This window comes from Orcinus orca, chromosome 9 (assembly GCF_937001465.1).
Source record: "Orcinus orca chromosome 9, mOrcOrc1.1, whole genome shotgun sequence".
NCBI lineage: Eukaryota > Metazoa > Chordata > Mammalia > Artiodactyla > Delphinidae > Orcinus > Orcinus orca.
This window is the reverse complement of record NC_064567.1, coordinates 4,704,705-4,730,397: the sequence shown is the minus strand read 5'-3', so window position 1 is coordinate 4,730,397 and position 25,693 is coordinate 4,704,705. Positions and strand designations below refer to the sequence as shown.

Sequence of the window (25,693 nt, the reverse complement as noted above, 5' to 3'; positions counted from 1 at the left end):
CTTACTATTCTCTCTACTCACTATTACTTCTTACATTTCAGGCTTTGGGATCATATTCTTCCTCCTTGAAGTCCATCTTTCAGAAGTTCCTTTAGTGAGGCAATTTTGGTGGTAAATTCTCAGTTTCTGTTCATCTGAAAATGTCTGTTTCATCCTCATTCTTAGATAATCCATACAGAAGAGTAGTCTGCATCAAAGTTTTCTGGAATGATATTAATAATCCAGCATTTGAGAGCTGAAAGCTGACAACTTTATACAATGGAAGTGATAAGGTGAGCACTGTCTTGACTTTCTGTAGCATTTATCAGATGAACATCTGAAACATCTTTCATATGCATGTTTTAAATGGTCTCCCTGAGAAGTGCACCTATAAGAAATGTATTTTATGATCCCCCCTTTTAAACAAGTAAATGGGACAACTATCCTAGGATCCGTAGTCCTCACTCCGGCTATTCCTCTGGTCCCATCCAGCATCCCCATTATCCGCCACCTGTGGCTCAGGATGTGCCGCTTCTACCCCTTTAAGGTTGGTTCTTTTTACAAGTATTAATTTTTCTACAGTGTTCAAGAAATCCCATTGGTATAACTTTTAGTTTAAAAGACTTTTTTATTAGCCAGGATTAATTCCTTCCAACATGTTAGATAACAAATCTTTTTAAGATAACTAAGTCTTTGGTCTGACACATTAATACATAATTGATAATTTAAGTTAATATAAAAGTTCATTATTTTTTAATCATGTTCCTGAAGAATAAGTTATAAATCTGTGAATAACAGCCCATTAAATTAGCACTTCATTGATACAGAGGAGAAATGGAAACTCCTATCATAGCCAAGGCCAGAATTCTGCTAAGAGTCGCTAAGTTTTTCATAAACACATGTAACACACACCCAGAGCTTGACAGGGAAGGTAGCAGAATTTTCACATCTCAACAGCTAAAAGGAGAAGTCCTCTTAATTACAGCAAGAGATTGTCACTCTTACTGATCACACACTCTTATGGGGGAAAAATAAGCATATTCCCTCAACATACAAATATTTATAAATTACTTATGTGTAACATGTATTGCATGTAATAACATACAGAAAAATATAAGCTGAAAAAGGATGAACTATGGATAAAATATGTAAATATTTTAAAGTATATTAATGGCAAGAGAACATTTATTGATGGCACACAGGTAAGCGGGTATGAATGACAGTAATGTGATCCAATGTAATTTAACTTGACAGCCAATTAGAATGCCATCATTTTAAATTCCATAATGTGGCTAAAGAGCAAATACTGAGCCTAGAGGGGCTGTTAGTCTGACGCCTGCCGACAGTTTGGTTCCCCCTCAACCCACAACAAAAGTAGTTCCTAGACAAGGATTTGCTCATTAGGGAGACAATCCCAGGAGCCCCATGAGAGTGGGGAAGTGAGAGGGAAGGATGGGAGGCAATAAACAGTGAGTTAATGGACAGATTATTGCTGTACGTGACTGGGAATCAGTCCTACCAGGGCCACCCTGAGAAATGCGTCGTTGTCCTCACTGAGGGGTGAGGAAGCAGGTGCATTCATCTACCAAATCCTGACCCTCACTGCTTAAGGACTGCCAGGTTTGGGCCCCATGCAGCAGGCTCTGGCGTCCAGAGACACCTTCAGAAGTCTTTGGGTTTGGGGAACTGCAGGTAAGCTCCAGGAGCTCCAGGTATGGACAGCAGATGCTACATCTGCTATGCCTGCATTATGAAGATGATCCTTTAAGCCCTTATAAAGAATCTTCGTTAGATAAGTGAACGTACAGTTATTTTAACTAAATAGGTTACATATAAATGAACATACCTGTGAGAACACCACTGTCAATTCTTTCCAGTTTTCCCACAGGATACCTCAAATATACATGTGACATAAGGCAATCTGATATATAGGTTGAGTGAGTGCCAGGGTCAATCTGAATATCAAATATTGATATAATTTAATCTTTTCTTAGATTAAAATATATAAATCAAAGTTCTAAAATTTTCTTCCTCTTCCACAATACACTACCTTGTGTGCCCCTGGAGGTGCATGCTCCCCTTTCTGGTCATTACTGGGCCAAAGTATATACAGCCTTGTCCAGCTCTCAGCTGGAAACATTTCAATTCATTTCAGAGTATGTCTGAAGTATTCTAAATGGGTAAGAAAACACAAGTAACATACAGTTACTATATAGTTTTAGCATTTATCTATCACTTAACAAGAAAGATGAAAATTTCAATATTCACAGAACTCCTTGAATGGGTATCTTATTTCCCTGTATTTTAAAAATTATACAGAAACTCAAGCATAATGCAGCTCCATCTTTGAATTCAGTAAAACAGATCAAAGTGCTCTGACTTTCCATCGTCTTTGGTGTGAAAGGCAGATTGGGTAGGCTCCTTGTTTTCATCCTCTTTACAGAAATAACAGCTCTACAGAAACATTTTCCAAATTTACAGCTTCTTAAAGGAGTTACATATGAAAAATCAGAAATGCATTTCAACTTTCCTAAACAAGTATTTAACTGAATTCCAGAAATGTGACACAAAGTTAGAATATTCCACTTTATTTGGACTGAAATGTATATCTTATTTACTTAGTCTTAAAACAACTTAATATAGCTTAATTGTTATTATCACTTTGAATAATCTTCAACAACCTAGGGAAGAAGAGTCTAAGGTTCTACTGTACTAGTTTAAGAAATCCATTCTGTATAGAAACACGGTTATGTTAAGTTCCCTTAGAGTTTAAGAACTTTAGAATCAAACCCTTTTGGCCTATTAAAGATGTTTTAAAATTTGCATAATATCCTACAAAAAGACTATCTTATGATACATATCAACAAAACTCAACACCACTTTCTCCAATAATAAAAAAATGTTTTTTTAAGTTGTTACTTTTTAAATGACGTGAAACTAAAGAAAACTGGTTGCTCGTTTTGGAATCATCTTGTTTGGAGAAAAAGATTCTGTGCTTTACCACTTGTTGCCACGCCTTACACAGATAGGGTCTATAGTCTACATCCACATCACTCTGGCGATTAAAGGCACAAGAAGGCCCTTCTGCTGAGCTTGAGGTTTTCTGCATTATACTTTGTGTTGTTGCAAAAAGAGCCAACCGATACTCATTTACCAGCTTCTCTAAGAGTTGGGAACATTTCTTCAGAGTGGACTCCTGTAAGTGAACACTTTCTCCTCCATTGACACGGTCTATCCAATAAAAAGCTGACAGGCTATCTAAAATCAAAAGGCAGAGGGAGGGGTGGCTACAGAACATGGTTTCTAGCGAGTACAGTGTGAGGAGTAACTGGGCGCTACTACTGCAGTGCACCAGAAAAAACCTCCCAAGGCAGTGTTTGATTATTTCTTCAGAACTTTCCGATAGTCTGTGCTCAAGAATTGTAACAAGCCGAAGTATATCAAAGTGGTAATCTGTGTCAATAAACAAGACTTCTACTTCCAGTCCGCCTTCCGATTTTGGAAGTATACATCGTGCTGTTAAATGATAAAGCATTTCTGTTTTTCCTGTTCCTTCTGGGCCATGAAATTCAAGAATATCACCTGTGTAAAATTTAAAAATGTCAGTCAAAATGCAGCAGCATTTGATAGCCTACAATAATGATAGCCTACAAAATGAAAAGTGTGCAAAAATGTTTAAAAAGACATTTACTGAAATTTTTTCCTTTTGAAAGAAAATCTAAATCCATTTGCCAAAACGGATTTGTATAAGCAAATACAAATAAATAAGGAAATAAAAAGTAAATCACTAAATTTCACCTCTGAGAAAGGTGTTGGCTATTAATTAGCACAAAGAAAATTTGAAAAACAAAATGACATGGTTGAAATGGGCCTAAGGGAGGCCCAATCTCCTGGTGAGGGGGCCACATACACTCACACTTAAATTGGTGACATTACAGCACTAAGAATGAAGTGCCACAGATCTAGGGTCTTTAAAAGCTACTGACTACTGCACACACCATTTCTGGTAGTTAGTTATCCCATATCCAGTTTCTCATTTTTCCTTAAGTATAAAACCCCAGTTTGGGGGGAAAGCAATGTGCCCAGCTTAAAAACGATTCTTCTCAGTTTTCCTTGCAACGAGAGGCCAGCAGGCAGCACAGCTGTAGCCAATGAGACACAGGTGGATGTCTGTTGGGGTTTCCAAGTTGTGCTGTCCTCACACAGGCACCACTTCTGTCTGCTCTGCCGCTCCCTCCTCTGAGATGACAGCGAAGATGACAGGTATACACTGAGGAGGGCAGACCCTAAAAAGGGTGGGGCAGGAAGACAGGAGGCACCCAGGACGTGGATGACAATAAGGAACCTCGCACACCAGCCTGCCTCCATACCTGTGCGAGAAAAATAAGCCACTTGGCTGGACTTCTGCTACGTGCAAGTGAAACAGTCCCTAACTAGGGCTTCTCAAAATTGCTGGCATTATGGGTGGAACAGTTCTTGATGATACAGTTTCACACATACAAGGCAGTAAGAACCCACAGCTTTCAGGCCCTAAGGGCCAACTGCATCCCTCAGGTGAAAACACCCCTGCACGTTTCCAAACTGCCTTCAGTTACCCTTTGCTATATGAGTATCGCTTGATACTGTCTTGCTGAAATGACATCTGCACTGTGAATTATTTTCCTAGCATTATAAATCAAAGTCAACTACTCTAAACTTTGAAGACCCCAAATCGCTTTCTATATAGTTTCCAATAACTCTCTTCCATTGAGGACAGCACAGGTAAAATAAAACACCTGGGGAAACTGTCCAGCCTCCAGAGCTTTTCAAAATCCACTCTAAACAGTGGCCTTCCAATTCTTGTTTGCTTGACATTTAATTAGTTTTTTAAAGATTTATTTATTATTTATTTATTTATTTTAGGTTGCATGGGGTCTTAGTTGTGGCATGCGGACGCTTCATTGTGGCGCATGGGCTTTTCTCTAGTTGTGGCGTGTGGGTTTTCTCTTCTCTAGTTGTGGCGCACAGGCTCCAGGGCATGTGGGCTCTGTAGCTGTGGCACGCGGGCTTAGTTGTCCCGCGGCATGTGGGATCTTAGTTCCCCGACCAGGGATCAAACTCGCATCCCCTGCATTGGAAGGCGGATTCTTTACCACTGGACCGTCAGGGAAGTCCCTGTTTGCCACTTAATTTATGGCTGAACTACATAATTGGAAACACTATGTTAAAAATGCAGATTATTAGGCCCTAAACAAACTATAAGTCGATCTGAGAATCCAGTTACTTTATATCCTGCTATTCCTAACAAACCATTGTATGTTGGAACATTCACAAATAATGTGTAAGAAACCTAGCAATCTGTCACCATACCATATTTAAGGTAGTATAAAACTTCAGCCAATTTCCACTATAATCTTATATACAATCTGCAATTCAAAATTTTAATTAAAGACTCCCCCAAACCCCTGCCCCCAAGATTCCAGCCTCAAGGAGTAAAACTATTTTCATATTAACAATTGTTCATGGATGCTCTTATTAAAAGTTAACACAGTGACTAAAACTATATTCAATCCAGATGTTCCAGTTACTCTCTCCTACTATATAACTGATGAGCTAAGTGGAAATCCTCCCTGCCCCCAAATAAAAATCTTTTACCGCCCTCTATCATAGAAAGAGAATAAGCTATACGCACTCGATGAAGAAACATTAACACCGAACCAATATTAATGATAGTGAAGGAAAGCTGAAAACACAGCTTAGCAAGATTAACCTGAAAGTGGTTTGGAGGACACGGAGGACCACGCAGAAACACGACGCAGAGACTGACAAGCAGGCCACACACAAGCACCTTCTCTCCTTTCCCCAGGAAAGGCAGCCTAAGAGGCTGAGAAGCAGTAACCAACCTTTTTATCGCGCTTTCCAAATGAAAAGGGACGGCTGCGTATCTCGCTGGATCCTAGTAACAACACTCTGAGGTGGGAAGAGCAAACTGTATCATCTTCTGTCATCACACTTAACATGCTATATCATTTTTGATGATTTGCTTGACTGATTCTATTTCTTGTTCACTACTTTAAGGTGGGGACTTGAATACACTATCCCCAGCACAAAGTATGGTATCTTTTGAATGCATTTCATCAGGTTACTTTCTTCTTAAGAATTTCTTAGAAGAAATCTAAATAATGAAAACGTAAGTTCTCATTTGGTGAAGAAAGTCAATTTTGGAACACGGCACTTTGAAAGGGAGCAGGTGTGGTAGGGAGTTACAGGTGGGGATGTGGGCTTTGGTTAGCAGAGTCTGCAGGTGTGAAGGCCAGCTGCCCCTGGGCCCGAGTGCGCTGACACTTCATTTCTATCACGTCTTCAGCCTCCTTCACTTAGAAGGTAAGGGTTAAACCTAAGGTAGTGATTTAAAAGTTCTCAGAGACAGGCTTGGAAGTGCTGTGTAAAAAAAAAACACATAAGCAGAGCAGAGATTTTTTTTTTTTCTTTTTTTTTGCGGTACGCGGGCCTCTCACTGTTGTGGCCTCTCCGGTTGCGGAGCACAGGCTCCGGACACGCAGGCTCAGCGGCCATGGCCCATGGGCCCAGCCGATCCGCGGCATGTGGGATCTTCCCGGACCGGGGCACGAACCCGTGTCCCCTGCATCAGCAGGCGGACTCTCAACCACTGCGCCACCAGGGAAGCCCAGCAGAGATTTTTAATTCACATAATCATGTAAATATCCTAACAAGAATTTAGCTTTCAAAAAAAAAAAATTTAGCTTTCAAAATGGTAAGTTAAGATGTATCTCTAGGTGTCACAAATAAATATATCCTACAGCCACTACGATTTAAGATTCACAACAGTAATAAGAGGCTGGATATAGCAATCTAGGAATAAGTTACACAGGAATAGAGAACAGAAAACTCTTTGGGGGGTGGGAGTGAACCTAAAACTAAGATAGAGGGCCAAAACTCAATTCTTTGGATAGATCCACAGTTAGAGAAGTCAGCATAAAGACAGATAAAACAGAAATTTAATAGAAATAGTACTAAATAATACTAAATGCAGCAGAAAAGTTCTAAAAATAAAAAAATGGCAGGGGAGGGTAGGAAACAGATCACTAAACTGGTCCTGGATAGTAAACTTATAGCAGTAAATGTGTAGCCTGCAAAAGCACATTTAATGTAAACATTTTATGAACCAAACTTTAAAAACTGAGATACTCAGAAGATAGGCTGAGGGACTTCCCTGGCGGTCCAGTGGTTAAGAATCCACCTTCCAATGAAGGGGACACGGGTTCGATCCCTGGTCGGGGAACTAAGATCCCACATGCCGCGGGGCAACTAAGCCCGCGCCCTCTAGAGCCTGTGTGCTGTAACTACTGAGCCCGTGTGCCACTAGAGAGAAGCCTGCGCGCCAAAACAAAGAGCCTGCATGCTGCAATGAAAGCTCCCATGTCCTGAAACTAAGACCCAACACAGCCAAAAACGAATAAATAAATATTTTTTTAAAGTCTATTATTAAAAAAAAAGAAGTCAATAAGCTGAAAAGGCAGCACAGGGAGCAGTCACTGCCTCTAGAGTAAGAGCAAGGAGAGAAATCAGAGTGGGGGAAGGTAGGGACACATCAGGGACTAGAAAAGAACACAATGGTTTAGGCTCATTTAAAAAGTAAAAAATTCAGTAGCAGTTCCATGTGGCTGGAGAGTCAAATGAAGATAAATTAAGCTAAGAGAAATGTAACATATTCTGAAGTAAAAGAGGAGGGACTCCACAGAGAGCTAGAAATACTTGATATTGGTCAGAGGGTAACTGTGAGATATCTCTGGATATTTTCTGGATTCTTAGAACAGGGGAGAAAATGAAAAGTTTGCCAAGTATTTTCTTGGAGAGAGGGGTGGTGCTCGTGAACATTTTTCATCATAACACAAAAGAGAAAGGCTTTCCTACATGGTTTAACAAGGCTTTCTAAATCCATGTGTTAACGAAGGACTAGCTGGTGTGGTGTAAATATGGACTCCTTAGAGCCTTGGTTCAGCACAAGTTAAACTGAGGCAAAGTTTAAGGCTGGCTAAGAGATTATTAGGTAGATAGAAACCCTCCTATCCTTTTACAGATTACTAGCAAAGTGGGGGAAAAGGTCATTTATAACAACTGGGTAAGTAAAATCTGCAAACTTGGAAATTACACATGAATACTATCATTAACTTCTTGAACTAGATTCCCTGCAAATATGTTTAATGATGAACTGAAATCAATTTCACTGATTTTTATAAACATTTACTATCTAATCATAAGATCAAAAATAATATTCAGGGACCTCCCTGGTGGTGCAGTGGTTAAGAATCTGCCTGCCAATGCAGGGGACACGGGTTTGATCCCTGGTCCCAGAAGACCCCACATGCTGCAGAGCAACTAAGCCTGTGAGCTACAACTACTGAGCCTGTGCTCTAGAGCCCTCGAGCCACAACTACTGAGCCCTTGCGCCACAACTACTGAAGCCCACGTACTTAGAGCCTGTGCTCCGCAACAAGAGAAGCCACAGCAATAAGAAGCCCGTGCACTGCAACGAAGAGTAGATCCCACTCGCTGCAACTAGAGAAAGCCCGCTTAACAGCAATGAAGACCCAATGCAGCCAAAAAAGTAATAATAATATTCAAACATTATGTTCTGTAGAGGAGACACGGTCCTTTTAACTGCATCTGAATCAGTATCTCGTAAGTTTCTGTGAGCTGTTAAAAAAATCTCACCCTAGTCCAGGCAAACTACTGCATACTACAACTGGTAGTTAAAGGAAACAATCCCCCCAAAAAACCCCCCCAAAAAATCACCTCTACAGTTTGACATTAGACAAATTAAACTAAATCAGAAAATCTGGATGGTTTGGCCTTGATAGTTACTCTCACAAATAGAATGAGTAAGGGGTTTGGGTAACAGATTGTCGGAGTAAGTTTACAAATTTAAAGAGCCTTCAAAATAAGTAAAAGAAAGAAAAGCCAAAAAAATACACCATCTAGGTACCAATCTACTAATTGTATAACAAATATGTTGAATTTGTAGAGTACAATCATAGTACTGAAGAGGTAATGAGTCTGTATATGGTACTGAATAAGTACTATCCCAAAAAAGTATTAAAAATATGTTTTACAACAGCATTAGAGACCCCTGTAACAGCTAAATCGCTTACAGCTTCAACTTGAGCTTCCCTATAACAGTTTCTGATAAACTGCTGTTGTTGATAAATTACTCTTATAATCCCAGTCTTATGTATGCTGTTGCTCCCATGAATATTCATCTAACCAGTTCTTTTTTTCCATCTAACCAGTTTTATAGCTCTAAGAGCTATCATAGTTTTAAGTAAACTTTTTTGTTAGTGACTGAACATAATGGTGTTTTTAAAGTTTCTATAAATGTAATATTCAAATGTATAAGCTGTGCTTCAAACCTATTTTTTTTTTGTTTTCATTTTATTTATTTTTGGCTGCACTGGGTCTTCACTGCGGTGCGCAAGCTTCTCATTGCGGTGGCTTCTCTTTGTTGGGGAGCACAGGCTCTAGGCGCACAGGCTTCAGTAGTTGTGGCACGTGGGCTCAGTAGTTGTGGCTCTCGGGCTCTAGAGCACAGGCTCAGTAGTTGTGGCACACGGGCTTAGTTGCTCTATGGCATGTGGGATCTTCCCGGACCAGGGTTTGAACCCGTGTCCCCTGCATTGGCAGGAGGATTCTTAACCACTGCACCACCAAGGAAGTCCTCGAACCTATGTTTTAATGTCAGTTTCGTAAGGTTCAACTTAATAATATCCTTTCTGATAGAATAAAAAGAGTTCAATCTTTTGTCTAACATGTTTGATCAAAATTTGTCATTTATTATTGATAGTTTAGAATTTTTTTTTAACTAACAGATATGCTCTATAGGAAATACTAAAAGGAGTCCTTCAGGCTGCATGAAAGGACAGCAGTAGACAGTAACAAATCCAAATGAGTTAATAAAGAACATAGGACTACATAGGTAAATATAAAAGCCAGTATAAGTGTTTTATATTTTTAATTATTTTTTCATCTGATTTAAGATTATTAAATAATTATTAAATCATTTTTATATTTTTAATTATTTTTAATTATTTTTTCATCTGATTTAAGAAACAACTGCATTAAGTAATTTTAATGATTTTAACTAAGCAAAATTTTAAGTGTGTTTAAGGGCATACCGTATATAAATATGTAATTTAAAACAGCACAAAGGAAGGGGACAGGAATGGAGCTATACGGTAGCAAAGTTTTTTATAAAATATTGAAATTAAGATGGTATTTAATCCAAACCAGATTGTTATAAATTAAGATGGTAATTGTAATCCTCAGGGCAATCACGAGGTAAATAACTCAAAGAAAAAAAAAAGTAAAAATAATGACAAGGAATTAAAATGCTACACTAGAAAATATCTATTTAACACAAAAGAAGACAGTAAAGGATGAATAGAGAAACAAAAGACGTAAGACACATATAAAACAGCAAAATGGCAGTCATAAACCCTATCTTAACTAATAATAGTAATAAATGGATTAAACTGTCCAGACAAAAGGCAGATTGACAAAATGGAATAAAAAAACATGATCCAACTATAGGTTGTTTACAATGGGCACACTTTACATCTCATGTTACAAGGCTGATAGTAACCAAACAGTAACCAAAAGAGAGCTGAAGTGGCTAGCCTATTATCAGACAAAGTATACTTTAAGACAAAAATTGTTATTAGAGTCAAAGAAGGACATTTTGTTTTTTTATTGTGGTAAAAGATGCTTAATACCATTAGCCGTCAGCGAAATGTAAATCAAAACCACAATGAGGTATCACTTCATACTCACTAGGAAGGCTATAATCAAAAAGACAGACAGTAACATGTTTGCAGGAAGTGGGGAAACTGGAACAATTATACACTTCACTGGAACCACTGGAACCATTATACACTTCACTGATAGTGGCAAGTAAAATGCGGCAATTCCCAAGCAGCTACTTTGGAAAACAGTCTGGCAATTTTGCCAAAGGTTAAAAACAGAGTTACCATACAACCTAGCAGTCCCTCTCAGAGGTATTATCCAAGGAAACTGAAAACATTTCTCCACAGAAAAACTTGTACAAAAAATGATCATAGCAGCATTAGTCATAACAACCAAAAAGTAGAAACAACCCAAATGTACACATCAACTGATGAATGGGTACAATAGAATATTATTATTCAATAAAAAGGAATGAACTACTGATGCATGCTACAATATGACAAATCTTGAAAATATTAAGCAAAGTGGAAAAAGTCAGTGACAAAACACCACATACTGTATGATTCCAATTACATGAAATGTCCAGAAAAGGCAAATCTATAGAGGCAGAAAGTAGATTAGTGGTTGCCTAGAGCTAAGGGATGTGAAAGGAAATGGGTAGTGACTAGTAATAGGCAACGGTTTCTTTTTGGGGTGAAGAAAATGTTCTAGAATTGATTGTGCCGACAGATGCCTAAGTGTGCAAATTGTACACTTAAATGGGTGAACTGTATCTCTTTAAGGCTGTTATATTAAAAAAGAAGAAAACCACCTAAGCACACTACCTTCTTTCTAGTTCTCCCTAGTGTAGAGGGGCCAGTAAAACAAGTGGGTATTATTCTCCCTATCGCAAAAATATTAACAGAGCTACCAAGTACCGAAGGACTTTCCCGTGATTCTCAAACTTGTAAAGAATAAAAATAAATAACAAAACTCCCATTAAATACTGTGCTGGGATAAAAGAGGTTTTCATACTGAAGACTTAACTGCAAATAAACCAAACCCTATCTCATCTGACACAGATAATGAAGGCTTAAAAGTGTTTCATAAAAAAAAAAAAAAAAAAGTGTCTCATCATCATCTTTCTCAGTTTTTAATTTCACAGTGTAACCTATATAGGCTGTTGCTAGAAGTGTGTGTATGTATATGAACATACGTGGGGGAAAAACTTGTTTTATAAAACTTAATTTATGACACTATATTTTGGCTTGAGATTGTGTTTTTACCATGCACAGGTGAATCTTCATCAGCAAACAGATGTGGCTCTATTTCTTTCAAGGAACTTCTACCTTCCAGTCGGGCAAGGAGCTTGCGAAAGGGAAAAAAAAGAGAAGGAAAACTCATTGTTTAAAAATATAAAATCCTAGAAATCGACATTTATTCAATTTTCCAAAAGTCTGTAAGAGACTTTTCATCATTTTGAGGATCTGAAGGAAATTATGAAATAGAAAATACAGTTTAGGAGAAAAGTTGTGTTCATTTATTCAGAAAATACTTTATTTTTTGTTAATGTACCATATACAGTTGGTATAAAATGAGTCCCTGCCCTCAAAGAAGCTGATAGGGTCTTTGGGACACAGCACCAAACTGCTAATTGCAAAGAATTTACCTTCCTTACTCATTATAATTATCTTTCTCACTCTGCTCACCACACTTGTTATCAGGTATCAGCTTTTAATCTGTCTGCCCATTATATCGCCAGCTCCTTATCTAGGGGAGGGGAGCGAGGGGAGGAGACAGAGAGAAAGGTGGAGAAGAACTTCCCTGAGAAGCTCCCAGTGAATTTGTCAATTCGTGAACAAGGCACAAGCAGGCATACCTGGCAGATGGGACATCAGCACAGTGTGTGGGTAAACTATAAGCAGATTTGAATTGCTAGAGCTTGTGGCACGAAACTGGCAGGAGATAATGAAGTCCTAAAAGAACAGAAGTCAGATCACAAAGGGTCTTGGATGTCACCTTTAGGAGTTTGCTCTTTGGCTTGTAGATAAGAGCAAGGGGTTTTAAGAAGCAATCTAGAACAGTTAAGAGTAGACAGCTAGGTCTTTGGGCCTGAGGTTTCTCATCAGTAAAGTGAGCAAAACAAACTATTTCCCTCACAAGACTGTTGAGGATTCAGTGTGTTCCGAGAGTGCCTGGCACAGAGTAAGCATAAGCTATTATTATCTGCATTTCAAACAGATCATCTTGGTGGCTACCGAGGGGATGGATTTGAGAGCAAAGCCAGATGCGGAGAAAAGGCTCAAGTTCATCACACTAACCTGGAGAAGTGCCTGTACCAAGACAGAAGGAGCTAGAACTACAGGAAGCAAAATTCCAAGACAGACTGAAATGTCAACGTGGGAAGTATAACCAAAGTTGATTCTCAAGGTTCTAAGGAAACAGTACAGATTTGACAACCCTTCTAAACAACAAAAACCCGTATCACAAACGAAGAAAAGCAGTCATCCTTTGTGGGTTTTTTTTTTCTTTTAAACAGAAGCAAAAGTTTTTGAAAGAGTTCCTGCAGTGATGAAAAGGTTCTATATATTAATTTGGCAAATATTTACTGAATGTCTACTATGTACAAAGCACTATGGCAGGTAAAATGGAGACTACAGAAATGAAGATAATTAAGCTACCCTCAAAGAACCTGCAGTTAGGTCCTCTACGAGATGAGATTTTATCACAAAACAAGCTAAAGACTGCTAACTACACTCAAGAGTGCTTTGAGTTAGAACAGAGCTTCTGAGGGCAAACCTGTGGTCAATTATTTTCATAAATATTAAGACATTATTTGTCTTTCTCACTATGCTGACACTTGCACTGATGGTGCAGCAGCAAAGGTGGGTAACACTGCTGGCACCCAGCACAATCAAGGCAGTGGCATCAAACCATATTAGTGCACACGGTACTCTTCACCACTCACAGAAGAACAAAGAAGCAAGCGAAACTATTTTTGCATAAGAATGTTTTTGATGTGGCAGTAAATAAGTATTGACTCCATATTAAATCATAACCTTTGAGTACTGTTGAAAATATTCCCTGTGATGACGTGGGAAACGTATTAGTAGGAAAGAATTTAACCTTGACCAAAGAGAGGTCTGGCCTTTGCCCTTGGCTCCTGGGAAATAATCTCTAAGCCTCTTGGAAAATCCTGCTGATAAAAGTGTCTTTGTTTACCTGGGGGTCCTGAGCCACACCAGATAGTCTCACAAGTATCTTCACCTAAAGGTGAGGGCTTTGGGTCAGCTCAACCTCTGCATAGTGGCTGGACACAGAGGCCAGCTGGTTAGGGGGCTGACCATGTCTACATGACAAAGCCGCATAAACACTCTGGACACCAAAGTTCAGGGGAGCTTCCCTGGTTGGCATACTGTCCCCCACTGTTGCTGGGGACAGTTAGCACCGTCCATACTCCACTAGGACAGGACAATCGGAAGCTCCATATTTGGAATTCTGGATTTTGCCTCATTATGTCTCTTCCCTGGGCTGATTTTAATCTGTATCCTTTTGCTGTAGTAAACTATAACCATGACTAAGCTTTCAGCATATTCTGTAAGTCCTTCCAGCAAATCACTAAACCTGAAGGTGGTCTTGGGGACCCCCAAACATGCAATTAATGTCAGAATGAGTGAGGTCACGAGAACCTGGAACTCTGCAGTTGGTGTCTGAAGTGAAGGCAGTCTTGGGGACTTCCCCCAAGTTCACACACAGACAAGGAAAGCACTTTTGCTCCGAACTGAAATACAATGGTTTTTCTCTAGGAAAAGCACTTGTGTGATTACCTGAGCTGCATACTTTTTCATAAAACACCCTTTTATTTGAAAGAATGACTGACAGACAAATTAGGATGACACAGACTTTGTTATTTGGCAGACGTTTTACTGAAAACAAAGAAAGTCAGCTGGTCACTTTAAGGAAACTGACAGTATTTGTTGCCAATGATAAAATTTGAATTTTGGAAAACTTTTATCCACTACCGTGAGCTTGACAGCATCCCAATACTTAAAGCATTGGTGAAATCACTAAGTATTTTAAATTTCTCCATTTCACTGACAGATATAACCCACATAAACAACAACCTTTTGCTTATGGACGTTAACCGGAACTGCTGTGGTGACCATTTTGTACGACATACGAATACTGCACCATTTATTACGCTGTAACTCAGTCCTCAGGCCAAAAAGTAAGAGAACCACTGGGTTAGAAGGTTGAGGGTCCAAAAGAAGAAGACAGAGAAACTTTCGTGGACAAGATGGAACACATGAAATGACTATAAAATGTTTTTAAAAGCATGTATACAAATGACCAACATCCTCATCAGAATGATTAAAGTGAGAAGCTACTCCAACTGTTTACCCTTACTGTCACTGCTCAAGATATTTTAGAATCCTCCTCTGGAGAATTCCTTGTAAGACAGAATTCAGAAAAGGATTAGAATTTTATTGACAGGACTCTTAGATAAAAATGGTATTACTCCTCTTATCAAACTGGCTGACTTCGCCGATTTGCATCTGACTTTCCACTATTACTAAAAAGTCAAATTCATTTTCAAAGGATGAAAACTACCTATCAATGAGAAATTTCAAAACAGTGTTTTACAATGCCAAAAGCAGAGTATACCGAATACAGAGGAAGTGAAAGTACCTCCCAGAATTTGGAAATAGATTAACTCTGACAAAAATAGATAATATTAACAATTTATAGAAGTCACTTGATGGGATGAGATATCTTACAAACCTAAGCAGAAAATACCCTAAAAATTTGGCATTAACCTGAGCATTATGTAAACTAAAATGCACGATGTTGTCCAGATTTGAGGAATAAGCTGAAAGAAGCAAGGCAGAATCAATCTAGAGTTTCAGAAGGGCAAAGAGTAAATTAAGCCAGGGTGAAGGGAACCAAAGTAAGTTCTGTTTGACATGACAGTTTAATCCTTTTAGGGAAGATTAACACATCAGGCAAACAAAGCAGGGTGATGGTAGCTGTTAAGATAATTCAACTATTTCTCTTGATTCTCTAAGCAACCTTTCTGAGCGCAAATTTCCTAACTGGGAGAGAATACACAGTGGACACAACAATTTTACTCTATTTGGCAGTTCACTAATATTGTAAATTAATAGATTTGGCATTTGGTTTGTAAATCAGTATCTGCCAGGTTTTATTATCATAACAATAGCTAACTAATAATAGCTACTATTTGTACTTGCTGTGGTACATAATTTATATACATTATCTCTTTAATTATCACATTAACTCTATTTGTTATCATTCTATTTTTCAGATGAGAAAACTAGTAGACGCCAGAGTTGGGATTTAACTGAGATCTCTGGCTCCCCAAGCCTGGAATTCTTCTCCTGTGCTACACAGCCTCAGAATCAGTATCACTGAGTCTGAAAAAATCTGAGTACAGGGATGACAGTTTTTGGACCTACTCAGCCGAAGATCAAACCAATCTGAGGTCCTGTCTAGGCAATTATCTGGTCTCTCTCAACCATCTCTCTTAGCACTCCCTCTAACACCACAAGGAGCCCCAAATGTTTTCAACAGCAACATCAATACTGGAGCTAGTATACGGTCTGCAAAAGGGGTAATACTCAATTATACAGATATTATTTGGTAAAAATTTCAAGCAAGTCAAGTGTATTCCAGGAACTGAGTAAGGTGCATGGATACAACACCTTACTTACATAGATACAACAGACACAGTTCCTATCCTCAAAGAATTTAATGAGGGAGAGTCAAAGGTTTAAAAAGTACGATAAAGTATGGTAGGTGCTATAATATCAATAGAAATAACATGGGGCTCTGTGAAGGCATAAAAAAGGGACAGTCGATTCTAATCTGTGTGAGAGGCAACTTTAACTCTGAAAGAGAGATTTAGCATGTAGTTCTTTCAGGCACGTACAAAATATTCATTGATAGAGCAATGTCCTTTCCCTATTCTCTCAATTAAATGCTCTAAGGCCTAGACTATTGAATGAATGAAAATTCTACACATTCCTCAGGGCCAGCTCCTTCCATGAAGCTATTTCTATACTTAGGAACACATTACCTACCAGTCTCCCTCATCTGGATCTAAGAGCTTGAAAGGAACTGGCTCACCACCAATTCCAAAATGCTTTACATTTGGCAGAAACTTAGTAGCTACCTATTAAGTTGAAGGTAAACAGGTCACAGGTAGGTAGAATTGGGGGAGGATGGAGAGTAAAAAGAACCTCCAACTACATAGATTTTCACATGTTTGGACAATCTATGCAAACTTCTACTAAACAAAAGTCCTTGAGTATTCTTACAGCTTTCATCAAAGTTCTTAACACTCATTAACAAAAGTCTGTTTTATAGACAATCATATAGCTTCAATGCCTGTTAAGTAGAACACGTACCATACAGATGTTTTAAAACATCATTTGGTTATGGAAAAGCTTACACTAGAGCAGGAAGGAGAGCTTAAAGATCAAATTAACCAGAAATGAATGACATTAAGGCAAACATGTGTATGTAATTGTCATTTGGATAAAGGCTCATTTCCCCTGACCTTTTGTGATTAAATCTGTTTACAGATGGACCCCAGCAGCAAGGTTTCAAACCAGTTAAGTATAAAAGTCTACCTAAAGAAGCAAACACTCTAAACCAAATATTCCCACCCCCGCCCTATAACAGGCCTGGATTTCCACTACAAACTGAATACAATTCTCAGTAGTTTTATTACATATATACAGAGGAAATTCACTCCAGGCAAATCTGTGTTAACTATAACATACAGAAAGTAAGAGAGGAGTTGGAACGTGTAGGATGGCAAGGGAAAGCAGCAGCTATGTTAACATGTATGTGATCAATGCAAAATTGGGCCCTTACCATGGTAGTCCCTTCAATTCACGGACTAATTCTTTTTCACTTGTGAAATTAGGCTCCTCTGCCACTTAGAAAATTCAACCGCCCTTCAGGGCAGAGTACTAGGCCTGGCTCTTAATAAAGCTTTCGTCTAAACTATATGGAAAAGACAATTGTTACTCGAATACTAAATCATAAAAATTCCATTGTTTCTAAGTATAGGCCCCAAAGAGCTGCTGCCTTTACAACTAATATTTTTTAAAAAGCAATCACCCTATAAGAAGGAAAAATAGATATATAAAAAGTCAAGCAAAAATTACTATAGGTACCTAAGAAGCATTCACTTCTAGTAGAATTTATAAGGACTAAATTTTAAATTTATGACATCCTACCAGTTAGTAATTTCATTAAATGCATAGTTAAGGTTTCACTAGGAAGTTATATCAGACTATGCTTCAAAATGTCATTTAGACAGAATAATCAACTATATGCAAGATCCCAGAAAGAGACAATAAAGCACAGAATCAAAACTGCAGAAGCTTAACATTGGAAGGACACTTACCCCTCCCCCACCTCCCTTGTATGTGAGGACCTCTACTGGAGAAAACCTCTGGTGTATGCTCCCATCCTCCTGTTCTCTCTTCCCCAGGGAAGAAGAGGTTTTTCTAATGGGTTAATTTGAGAGCAGGAACTAGACACACATTGATTGGCCCCATCCTGGGTCCTGACAGCTTGCCTGCAGGAAGTGCATATTCTGCTGTTTCTAGTGTAGGAGGAAGGGTGCTCAGAAATGAGCATTTGGCAACATGAAGTTCGATGGTAACCCTGACAAGAGCACTTTTGGTGGAATATGGAGACAGAAGCCAGATAACAGTGGGCTGAAGAGTGAACGAGAGAAAAGTAGGCTCAGGCCAGAGCACAAGGGAGGAGGGCTCTACAGAGGAGGAAGGGAATGGGGCTGGTAGGGGCTGGTGTGTAGGGAGTCTTCTGGTTTGTTTTGTGTGGACTGCTTTATGTTAGGATACTGATAGAAGTGATTGGTAGAAAGAAGACTGCAGATGCAGAAGACAGAAAAAGTGGGGATACCTACAGGAGTGATGTCCTTGAGGGAGTGGAGTGGGGTGGATGGAATTCATATCACAAGTGGAGAACCTGCCCTTTCTTAGAAGCAAAAATATTCTACTTTACAGGAAGGAATTCAGAGAAAATCAGTACATGTACTTTTTATCAATATAGACTTGATGAAAAACCAGGAATTGCTATATTACTACCCAATAAAGTAGACTTCAGAGCAAAGAAAATTACTAGAGACAAAGAGGGACACTACATAACGATAAAAGGATCAATCCACTAGGAAGACATGTGATCCTAAATGTGTACGTATCAGACACATCTCAAAATACACGAAGCAAAACTCATACAGCTGAAAGGAGAAACAGACAAACTCACTAGTTGGGACTTCAACACCCACTTCTCAGAAACCAAAAGACTTACTAGGAGATCTGAACAACACAATCAACAGGATCTAATTCATATACACAGAACATTTGACCCAACAATAGCTGAGTGTACATTTTTTTTCAAGTGCCCATGGAACGTTCATCAAGCTAGATCACACCCTGGGCCATAAAACAAACCTCAACAATCATAAAAGAACTGAAGTCATACAGAGTATGTTTGACTATAGTGGAAACAAACTAGAGATCAGTAACAGACAACAGGAAAAAATAAGGGAGTTCCTGTGATTTTTTTTGTTTTCTCAATGACACATGAGGCAAGGCAGAAAGGAGAAGGAAGAGAAGGGAAGGCATGAAATTTATCATTAAACAATTATTGAGCACCTACTGTGGGCTAAATATTGTTCTAAACACTGAGACTTAAAGGAGTAATCCCAACAGAGGACAATCACCACCCTTCATTGGCAGGGGTGGGAGGTGGGGAGGAAGACAACATATAAACAATATAAGATGTCAGATGTGGTAAGTGTAAAGAAGAAAAAGAAACAGAGTAAAGGAATAAAGATTAACAGTAGGAAGGACCTCCTTATACTGGATGGAAAAGCTTCTCCTCTAAGAAACATGAAGCAAGTGAAGAGGCAAACCATGTCCATTTCTGAAGCAACTGCAAAGGCCCCGAGGCTGAAGCACACTTGGCACATTCAGGGAATAGCAAAGACATCGGTGTGTCTGAAGAAGAGTGAGGGAGAGTGGAAGAGGAGATCAGAAAGGCAGGAGAAGAGATCCGAGGCGGGAATGAAGGGCAAATCATACGATCTGCAAATCATGCATCAGTGGAGGAAACAGGATTCTGGATATTACTATAAATGATACAGGAGCCTCTGGAAAACTTTGAACAGTAGAGTCTGCTTACATTTTGAATGGATCACCCTGGATACTATGTGGAAAATATGTTAGAATAAGTGTGAACAGGGTGGAGCAGAGCCGAGTTAGAAGGTTACTGTGATCAAGCAGGTGACAGTTCCCAGGAATAGGAATGGCTGCAGTAAAAAGCAGTGAAACATGGTCAAATCCATGACATATATTGAAGGTAGAGAAAACAGGATGTGCGAATGGATGTGGGCTGATAGGAGAGGAAAAGAGGATTCAAGAATGACTTAGTTTTTGGCTTGAGCGACAGGTAGAACAAATTCACCGTTTGACAAGATAGGGAAGGCCTGGAAGGAAGCAGGTTGGGGCTGGGTGTACATGTGTGGTGGTAAACCAAGACTGCAGTGTAGGGCATATTAAAAATTTTTTTCATGTTTTCTCTGCATCCAGGAGTCAATCATGATGAGCATGTTAAGTCTGGGATGCCTATGAGACATCCATGTGGGTATGTCAAGAAGATACTAGAACACGTGTGTCTGGAATTCAGGCGTAAGGTTGGATTTGATGACAGGTGTTTTGTAGGGAGAAAGTGAATTACTTTCTAGAAAAACACAAGTGGACTGGGAGTCCACTTGAAGTTGATGGTTACAAATTTAAAATGAAATCAGTCGGCCTGGTTGTGATTTTCTTTAGCAATATTCAGCTGAGTGGGTAGACAGTGAAAGTAGACAGCTGGGTTTAACCGCAGTTAGGAAAGTAGGTTAGGATTGAAAGGGACAGGGAAGTTGAAAGTACTCATAATGGAGGAACGGTAATGATGGAGCACTGATTCTATTCTGGGTAAGAAGGGAAGCAAAGAGAGACGGGGACAGATGTTGTTCTAAGTCTACCATGCGAGACCAGAATATTATTAAATGCTAAATATTTTCTTATTAATATTTGCCTCTGGCAAAAAGGCCACCCTGAACCTTTTCTAAGAAAAGAAAACCAGGGAATTCTCTGGTGGTCCAGTGGTCAGGACTCTGCACTTTCACTGCCATGGGCGTGGAGTCAATCCCTGGTCGGGGAACTAAGATCCCAGAAGCCGCACAGTGTGGCCAAAGAATAAATTAAAAAAAAGAAAACCAGTCATTATTATTAATAAATAGTTATCAAGTGTTTACCGTGCAGGGAATACTGTGCTTAGGTGAAAGGACACATAGAAATATAGGGACCCACCTCCTAGGAGTACAGCTGAAAGACAACTGAGAAATCATCATCTACCGCCCTCCTTTTACAAAGGTAGAAGCCAAGGTTTAATAACTTATCCAAAATCATCCAGCTTGCTCCCGGCTGAGCCAAGACTACAGCCATGGTCCAGGGTTCTCTATCTCAGCCCCCAAAATGATGCCATTAGAAAACCTCTGGGAAAATGTGTAAAAATCCACCTTGAGAAATGATAATTGGGATGGAGAAGTTTCCTACTTTTCATTTCAGTACTACTGGAATTTTCTGTCATAAGCATGTACTACTTTAATATAAACTATTATAATAAGGTTAAAGAGAGGAAACAGTATGTTGTGCATGACAACCAAAACTGGACACTTTGAATCTATCCATTGATTACTTTTAAACTCAAGGCATTTTCAGCATTTTTGAGAAAATGTAAAGTACACCAGGGGTCCCCAACCCCCGGGCCTCGGAGGGGTTTGGGCCCGAGGCCTGTTAGCAGCAGGTGAGCGGCGGGGGAGCGAAGTTTCATCTGCTGCTTCCCAACGCTTGCATTACCACCTGAACCAACACTCCTACCCCCATCCATGGACAAACTGTCTTCCACGAAACCGGTCCTTGGTGCCCAAAAGGCTGCGGACCGCTTTAGGACACCACTACTTAACAAGGATGCGCAAATGAAGCCATTTGGTGGATGATACCAAAATACTGCCAAAATCTTCTCTAATACTGTCAGAGGAATGTAAAAGTAAAAAATGCTATTGTTACTGTGCAAAAGTAAGGTAAAGAACAGATTATTCTACTGTAAATTGCATTCCAATGTGTGTCTTCTTTAAATCAAGGGCTCCTTATATAAGTTTTCCACTCAGCTATCTGGCCTACCCTAAATTGCATCCCTAGAATCTGTTAAAGGAAAATAATTCTTTGCGACTGTTTTCTTGGAAGACCCTGTATGAAATGTCTCTTCCCTACTACTCACAAGATGTGGGAAAGGTTAGCTATTTTATAAGGTGGTTATTCTTGTGAATTAAAAATTTAAAGTAGTTTATTTCAGGACTTCCCTCGTGGTCCAGTGGGTAAGACTCCACGCTCCCAATGCAGGGGGCCTGGGTTCGATTCCTGGTCAGGGAACTAGATCCTGCATGCATGTCACAACTGAGTCCACACGCCACAACTAAAGATTCCGCATGCCGCAACTAAGACCTGGCGCAGCCAAGATAAATATATAAAATAATAAATAAATAAATATTTTTTAAAAATAAAAAAAAATTAAGTAGTTTATTTCAGCTTCTTGGGATAATTTGTGACCTCAGATATCTTCCTCAACACAATGCCTCCAGGGAGGATCCATCTAGTAGACTGATGTACAAAGAAAGACAATAGAATCCAAAGAAATTAAGCCATGGCCATACAGAGCCCAGCACTTAAGGGAAAAGAGGGTTGCTTAGTTGGTTTTGATGACAAAAAGGAAAAAGAATGAAGCGGCACCAACTGCCCAGCTCCCTAATCTTCTCCCCTCCACCCCACTGTACTCCACAGTAATATGAGTGAGCTAATCTTGCTTAGGATCTCCAGACAGCCGTGGCAGGCAAACGATATGATGCTATATTCTTTGTTCAGTGCGTCGACTGCACTGGGCTCTCATTTTTTGGATGTTAGGCTTGTTCTGATTGCAAAAGTCATCTGAGTTTAACCTGCGTTTCAAATTATCATTTCAATCAGTAAGGTTGTAACTGTAGCAGTTCTTACAGGGAGCAGCGCCTCTACTCTGAAGGCCCAAGGGTTGGCAAACTATGGCCGGTGGGCCAAATCCTGAAGTTTAAAAAATAAAAGGTTTACTGGCACACAGCCATGCTCGTTTGTTTACACACCTCTGGCTGCCTCCACATTAGCACAGCAGAGCTGAATAGCTGTGACCGAGACCGAATGGCCCGCAAAGCCTAAATATAGACTATCTACTCTAGTCCTTCACAGAAAGAGCCTGTTGATCGTTTAAGAAGGTATCGCTTCCCCTCCCTCCTCTGTATAAAAGATCCTCCATAACCTGCCTCTGCCTATTTCTCAGGGCTTACTTCCCAACACTGTTTCCCCACTAGCTTTGTCCGTCTACGGAGAACCACTTACCGTTCCCCTAAATCAGTGACGCCCTTGCTCAAGGCAGAACCCACATACTTGCAACTCCCTGCCCCGAACGCCACCCCCTCCTTGCCAAGCCACCGACCATCCAAAGGTCCCTAAAAACCTCAGCTGTCCCCTCCTCCTCCCAGTTAGTCTTCCAGGCTGCCCGCCCCTCGACTGGACGGCACGATTTACCAACCGTCCTGTAATTTGTAGGCAGCCTCCCTTACTTGTCCTGCAAAAGCAGAAGCTGTTTCTTGCGTTTCTTAACCAGCGGTTAACACGTAATAAGTGCTTGATACTTGCTGTCTAAATTCCTGAATAATCTTTGCAGACACCACATGGCTTGTGTGGCCCTGGATGCTCAGGCTGGAAATGTAAGCTGCGATAGCGAGGCTGAAGGCCCTAAGCAAAAGATGTACAGAACAGAGGCAACAGGTGGAGCCACCTACTCAGATACCACTGTTCTAGAAAAGTCTATGAGCACTCCGCCTGGCGATCCCCTGCTTTTCCTAGCCTCTCTTGCACACCGTACCATGTCTGACTGGTTCACGCATGACAGGTTTGGCCCGTAATGCTAGCGGTCTCGGGGGCCGGCTCCGGGGACACAGGTTTGGGGGGCGGGGCTCTAGGCTCGCCGGCGTCCGGGCCCCGCGCGCCTCCCCCTCCCCGGGGCGCCCCGGCCTCCCGCGCCCTCGGGGCTCCCTCGCCCGCCCACGGCCCTGTTCTCGTCTCCCTAGCTCCCACCTCGGCAGCTCTCACCTCCGTCCCAGACTCAGACCTATGGAAGTCACTACACATCGCCCCGGAGGCTCGGCGCAACAGCCACTCAACTTTCCCGCCAGCGTCGCCATTTACTGCGCGGCCTCGGCCCAGCAGCCAGTCAGAGACGCTAACCCGCTGACCCGGGCGCGAGCATGCGCACTGCGCCCGCCCTCGGCCGGGGAGCCGGCGGGCATGCGCAGCAGGGCGTGCGACCTCCCCCCGCCCCGCTCACTGACGTCAGACCACGTCTCCTAGGAGACCGAGAGGTAACTGGGGATTTTCTTTTCTTCCCTCTCATAAATTTCCATTTGTTTTTATTGGGTAGAACTAGCAGCATGTATTTTTTTTAAGTATTAACAGAACACTTACTGAGCAAACGGGCCTTTTTGTTCATTCTTGGGTTAAAAGCCTCTGGCTGGCTGTGGGTGTAGTTTATGGTTGATTCTGAATAAACGAAAAAAGTATACTAAATTTAAACGAATTTTTAGAATAAAGCGAGCCGGCAGATATATCCAGTTCTTTTTGGAGGTAGAATAATTCTATTACTGTTTGTTATCCAGTGCCTATCCATTAAGATAGATAAATATTAGATGGACAGATGATAGAAGATAGATGGATGTTGAGTATTTGCTCTATGCCAGACCTTGTGCCGAGCTCTGGGAACAGAACAAAGAATAAGAGACATGCATGAATGGGGTTTACAGCCTATTAAGCCATTTACTGGAATGTGTCCTTAAAAAATTCGCTTTCCAATAGCTGTAGCTGTTGTTTAGTTGGGCAAAACAGTGAGGTTGTCAGTGTAGGGTTCTCTTTTTCTTATCCTTACGCTTGCAGCTGTGTAATTAAGAAACGATTATAATATTAGTAATGATAGGTAACACTTCCAGAGCGTATTATGTGCCAGGCACTGTCCTAAGGTCTTTATATATAATAATCCATTTAATCTCCACAGTCCTGAGGTGGGTATTGTTATTATCCTTATTTTAGAGATGAGAAAACTGAGGCACCAATTTTGGCCCATTTTACTTTGTTGTAGTGATCGTGGTGGGTCGACATTTTAATGGGAAATAGGAAGCAAAGACCATGAATACAGACAGTTCTTCACAGAAGCTTGGCTGTGAAGGAAGGAAATAACATATTACACAGAAAAATATATATAGGATAAAGGAAGAGTCATTTAAGGAGGCAAAGCCTGGTTCAAGTTTAAATGCTGATAGGAAAGAGCTGGTAGAGACTTAAAGGTTAAAGACACCATCTGAGAAAGGATACTTGATGGAGCTGGACTGGAAGAGGAAAGAGGGTGCTGGGTGTAGATATCAGCTCTAGATGGGGGAGGGCATCTCTTCAACGTGAGCAGGGGCAAGGAGTCAAGACTATTCACAGTAGCCAAGACACGGAAGCAACCTAAATGTCCATCAACAGGTGAGTGGATCAAGAAGATGTGGTACACACACACACACACACACACACACACAAACACACACACACAATGGAATACTACTCAGCCATAAAAAAGAATGAAATAACGCCATTTGCAGCAACATGGATGGACCTAGAGATTATCACACTAAGAGAAGTAAGTCAGACAGAGAAAGACAAATATCGCATGATATCACTTATATGTGGAATCTAAAACATGACACAAATGAACCTATTTATGAAACAGAAACAGACTCACAGATATAGAGAACAAACTTGTG

General features: G+C 40.3%; 1 protein-coding gene across 1 annotated transcript; it reads right to left on the bottom strand.

Annotated features, from left to right (window-relative positions):
- Nucleotides 1-599: 599 nt before the first annotated feature.
- Nucleotides 600-24,124, bottom strand: XRCC2 (X-ray repair cross complementing 2). Its single transcript, XM_004281222.3, has 3 exons — nt 23,991-24,124; nt 11,985-12,066; nt 600-3,561 (listed from the first exon to the last, which is right to left on the bottom strand). Exons 1-3 carry the CDS (start codon nt 24,027-24,029, stop codon nt 2,840-2,842), a joined length of 843 nt encoding a protein of 280 aa, XP_004281270.1. The 5' UTR covers nt 24,030-24,124; the 3' UTR covers nt 600-2,839.
- Between the last annotated feature and the right edge of the window lie 1,569 nt (nt 24,125-25,693).

Bases quoted from the DNA above. Each gene is read 5' to 3' on its own strand.
- XRCC2 (XM_004281222.3), bottom strand. From the start codon at position 24,029: ATGTGTAGTGACTTCCATAGGTCTGAGTCTGGGACGGAG. The intron at 12,067-23,990 runs GTGAGAGCTGCC...CCCTTTCGCAAG, and splicing joins GGTCTGAGTCTGGGACGGAG to CTCCTTGCCCGACTGGAAGG. The intron at 3,562-11,984 runs GTAAAAACACAA...AATTTTACACAG, and splicing joins TGAAGATTCACCTGTGCATG to GTGATATTCTTGAATTTCAT.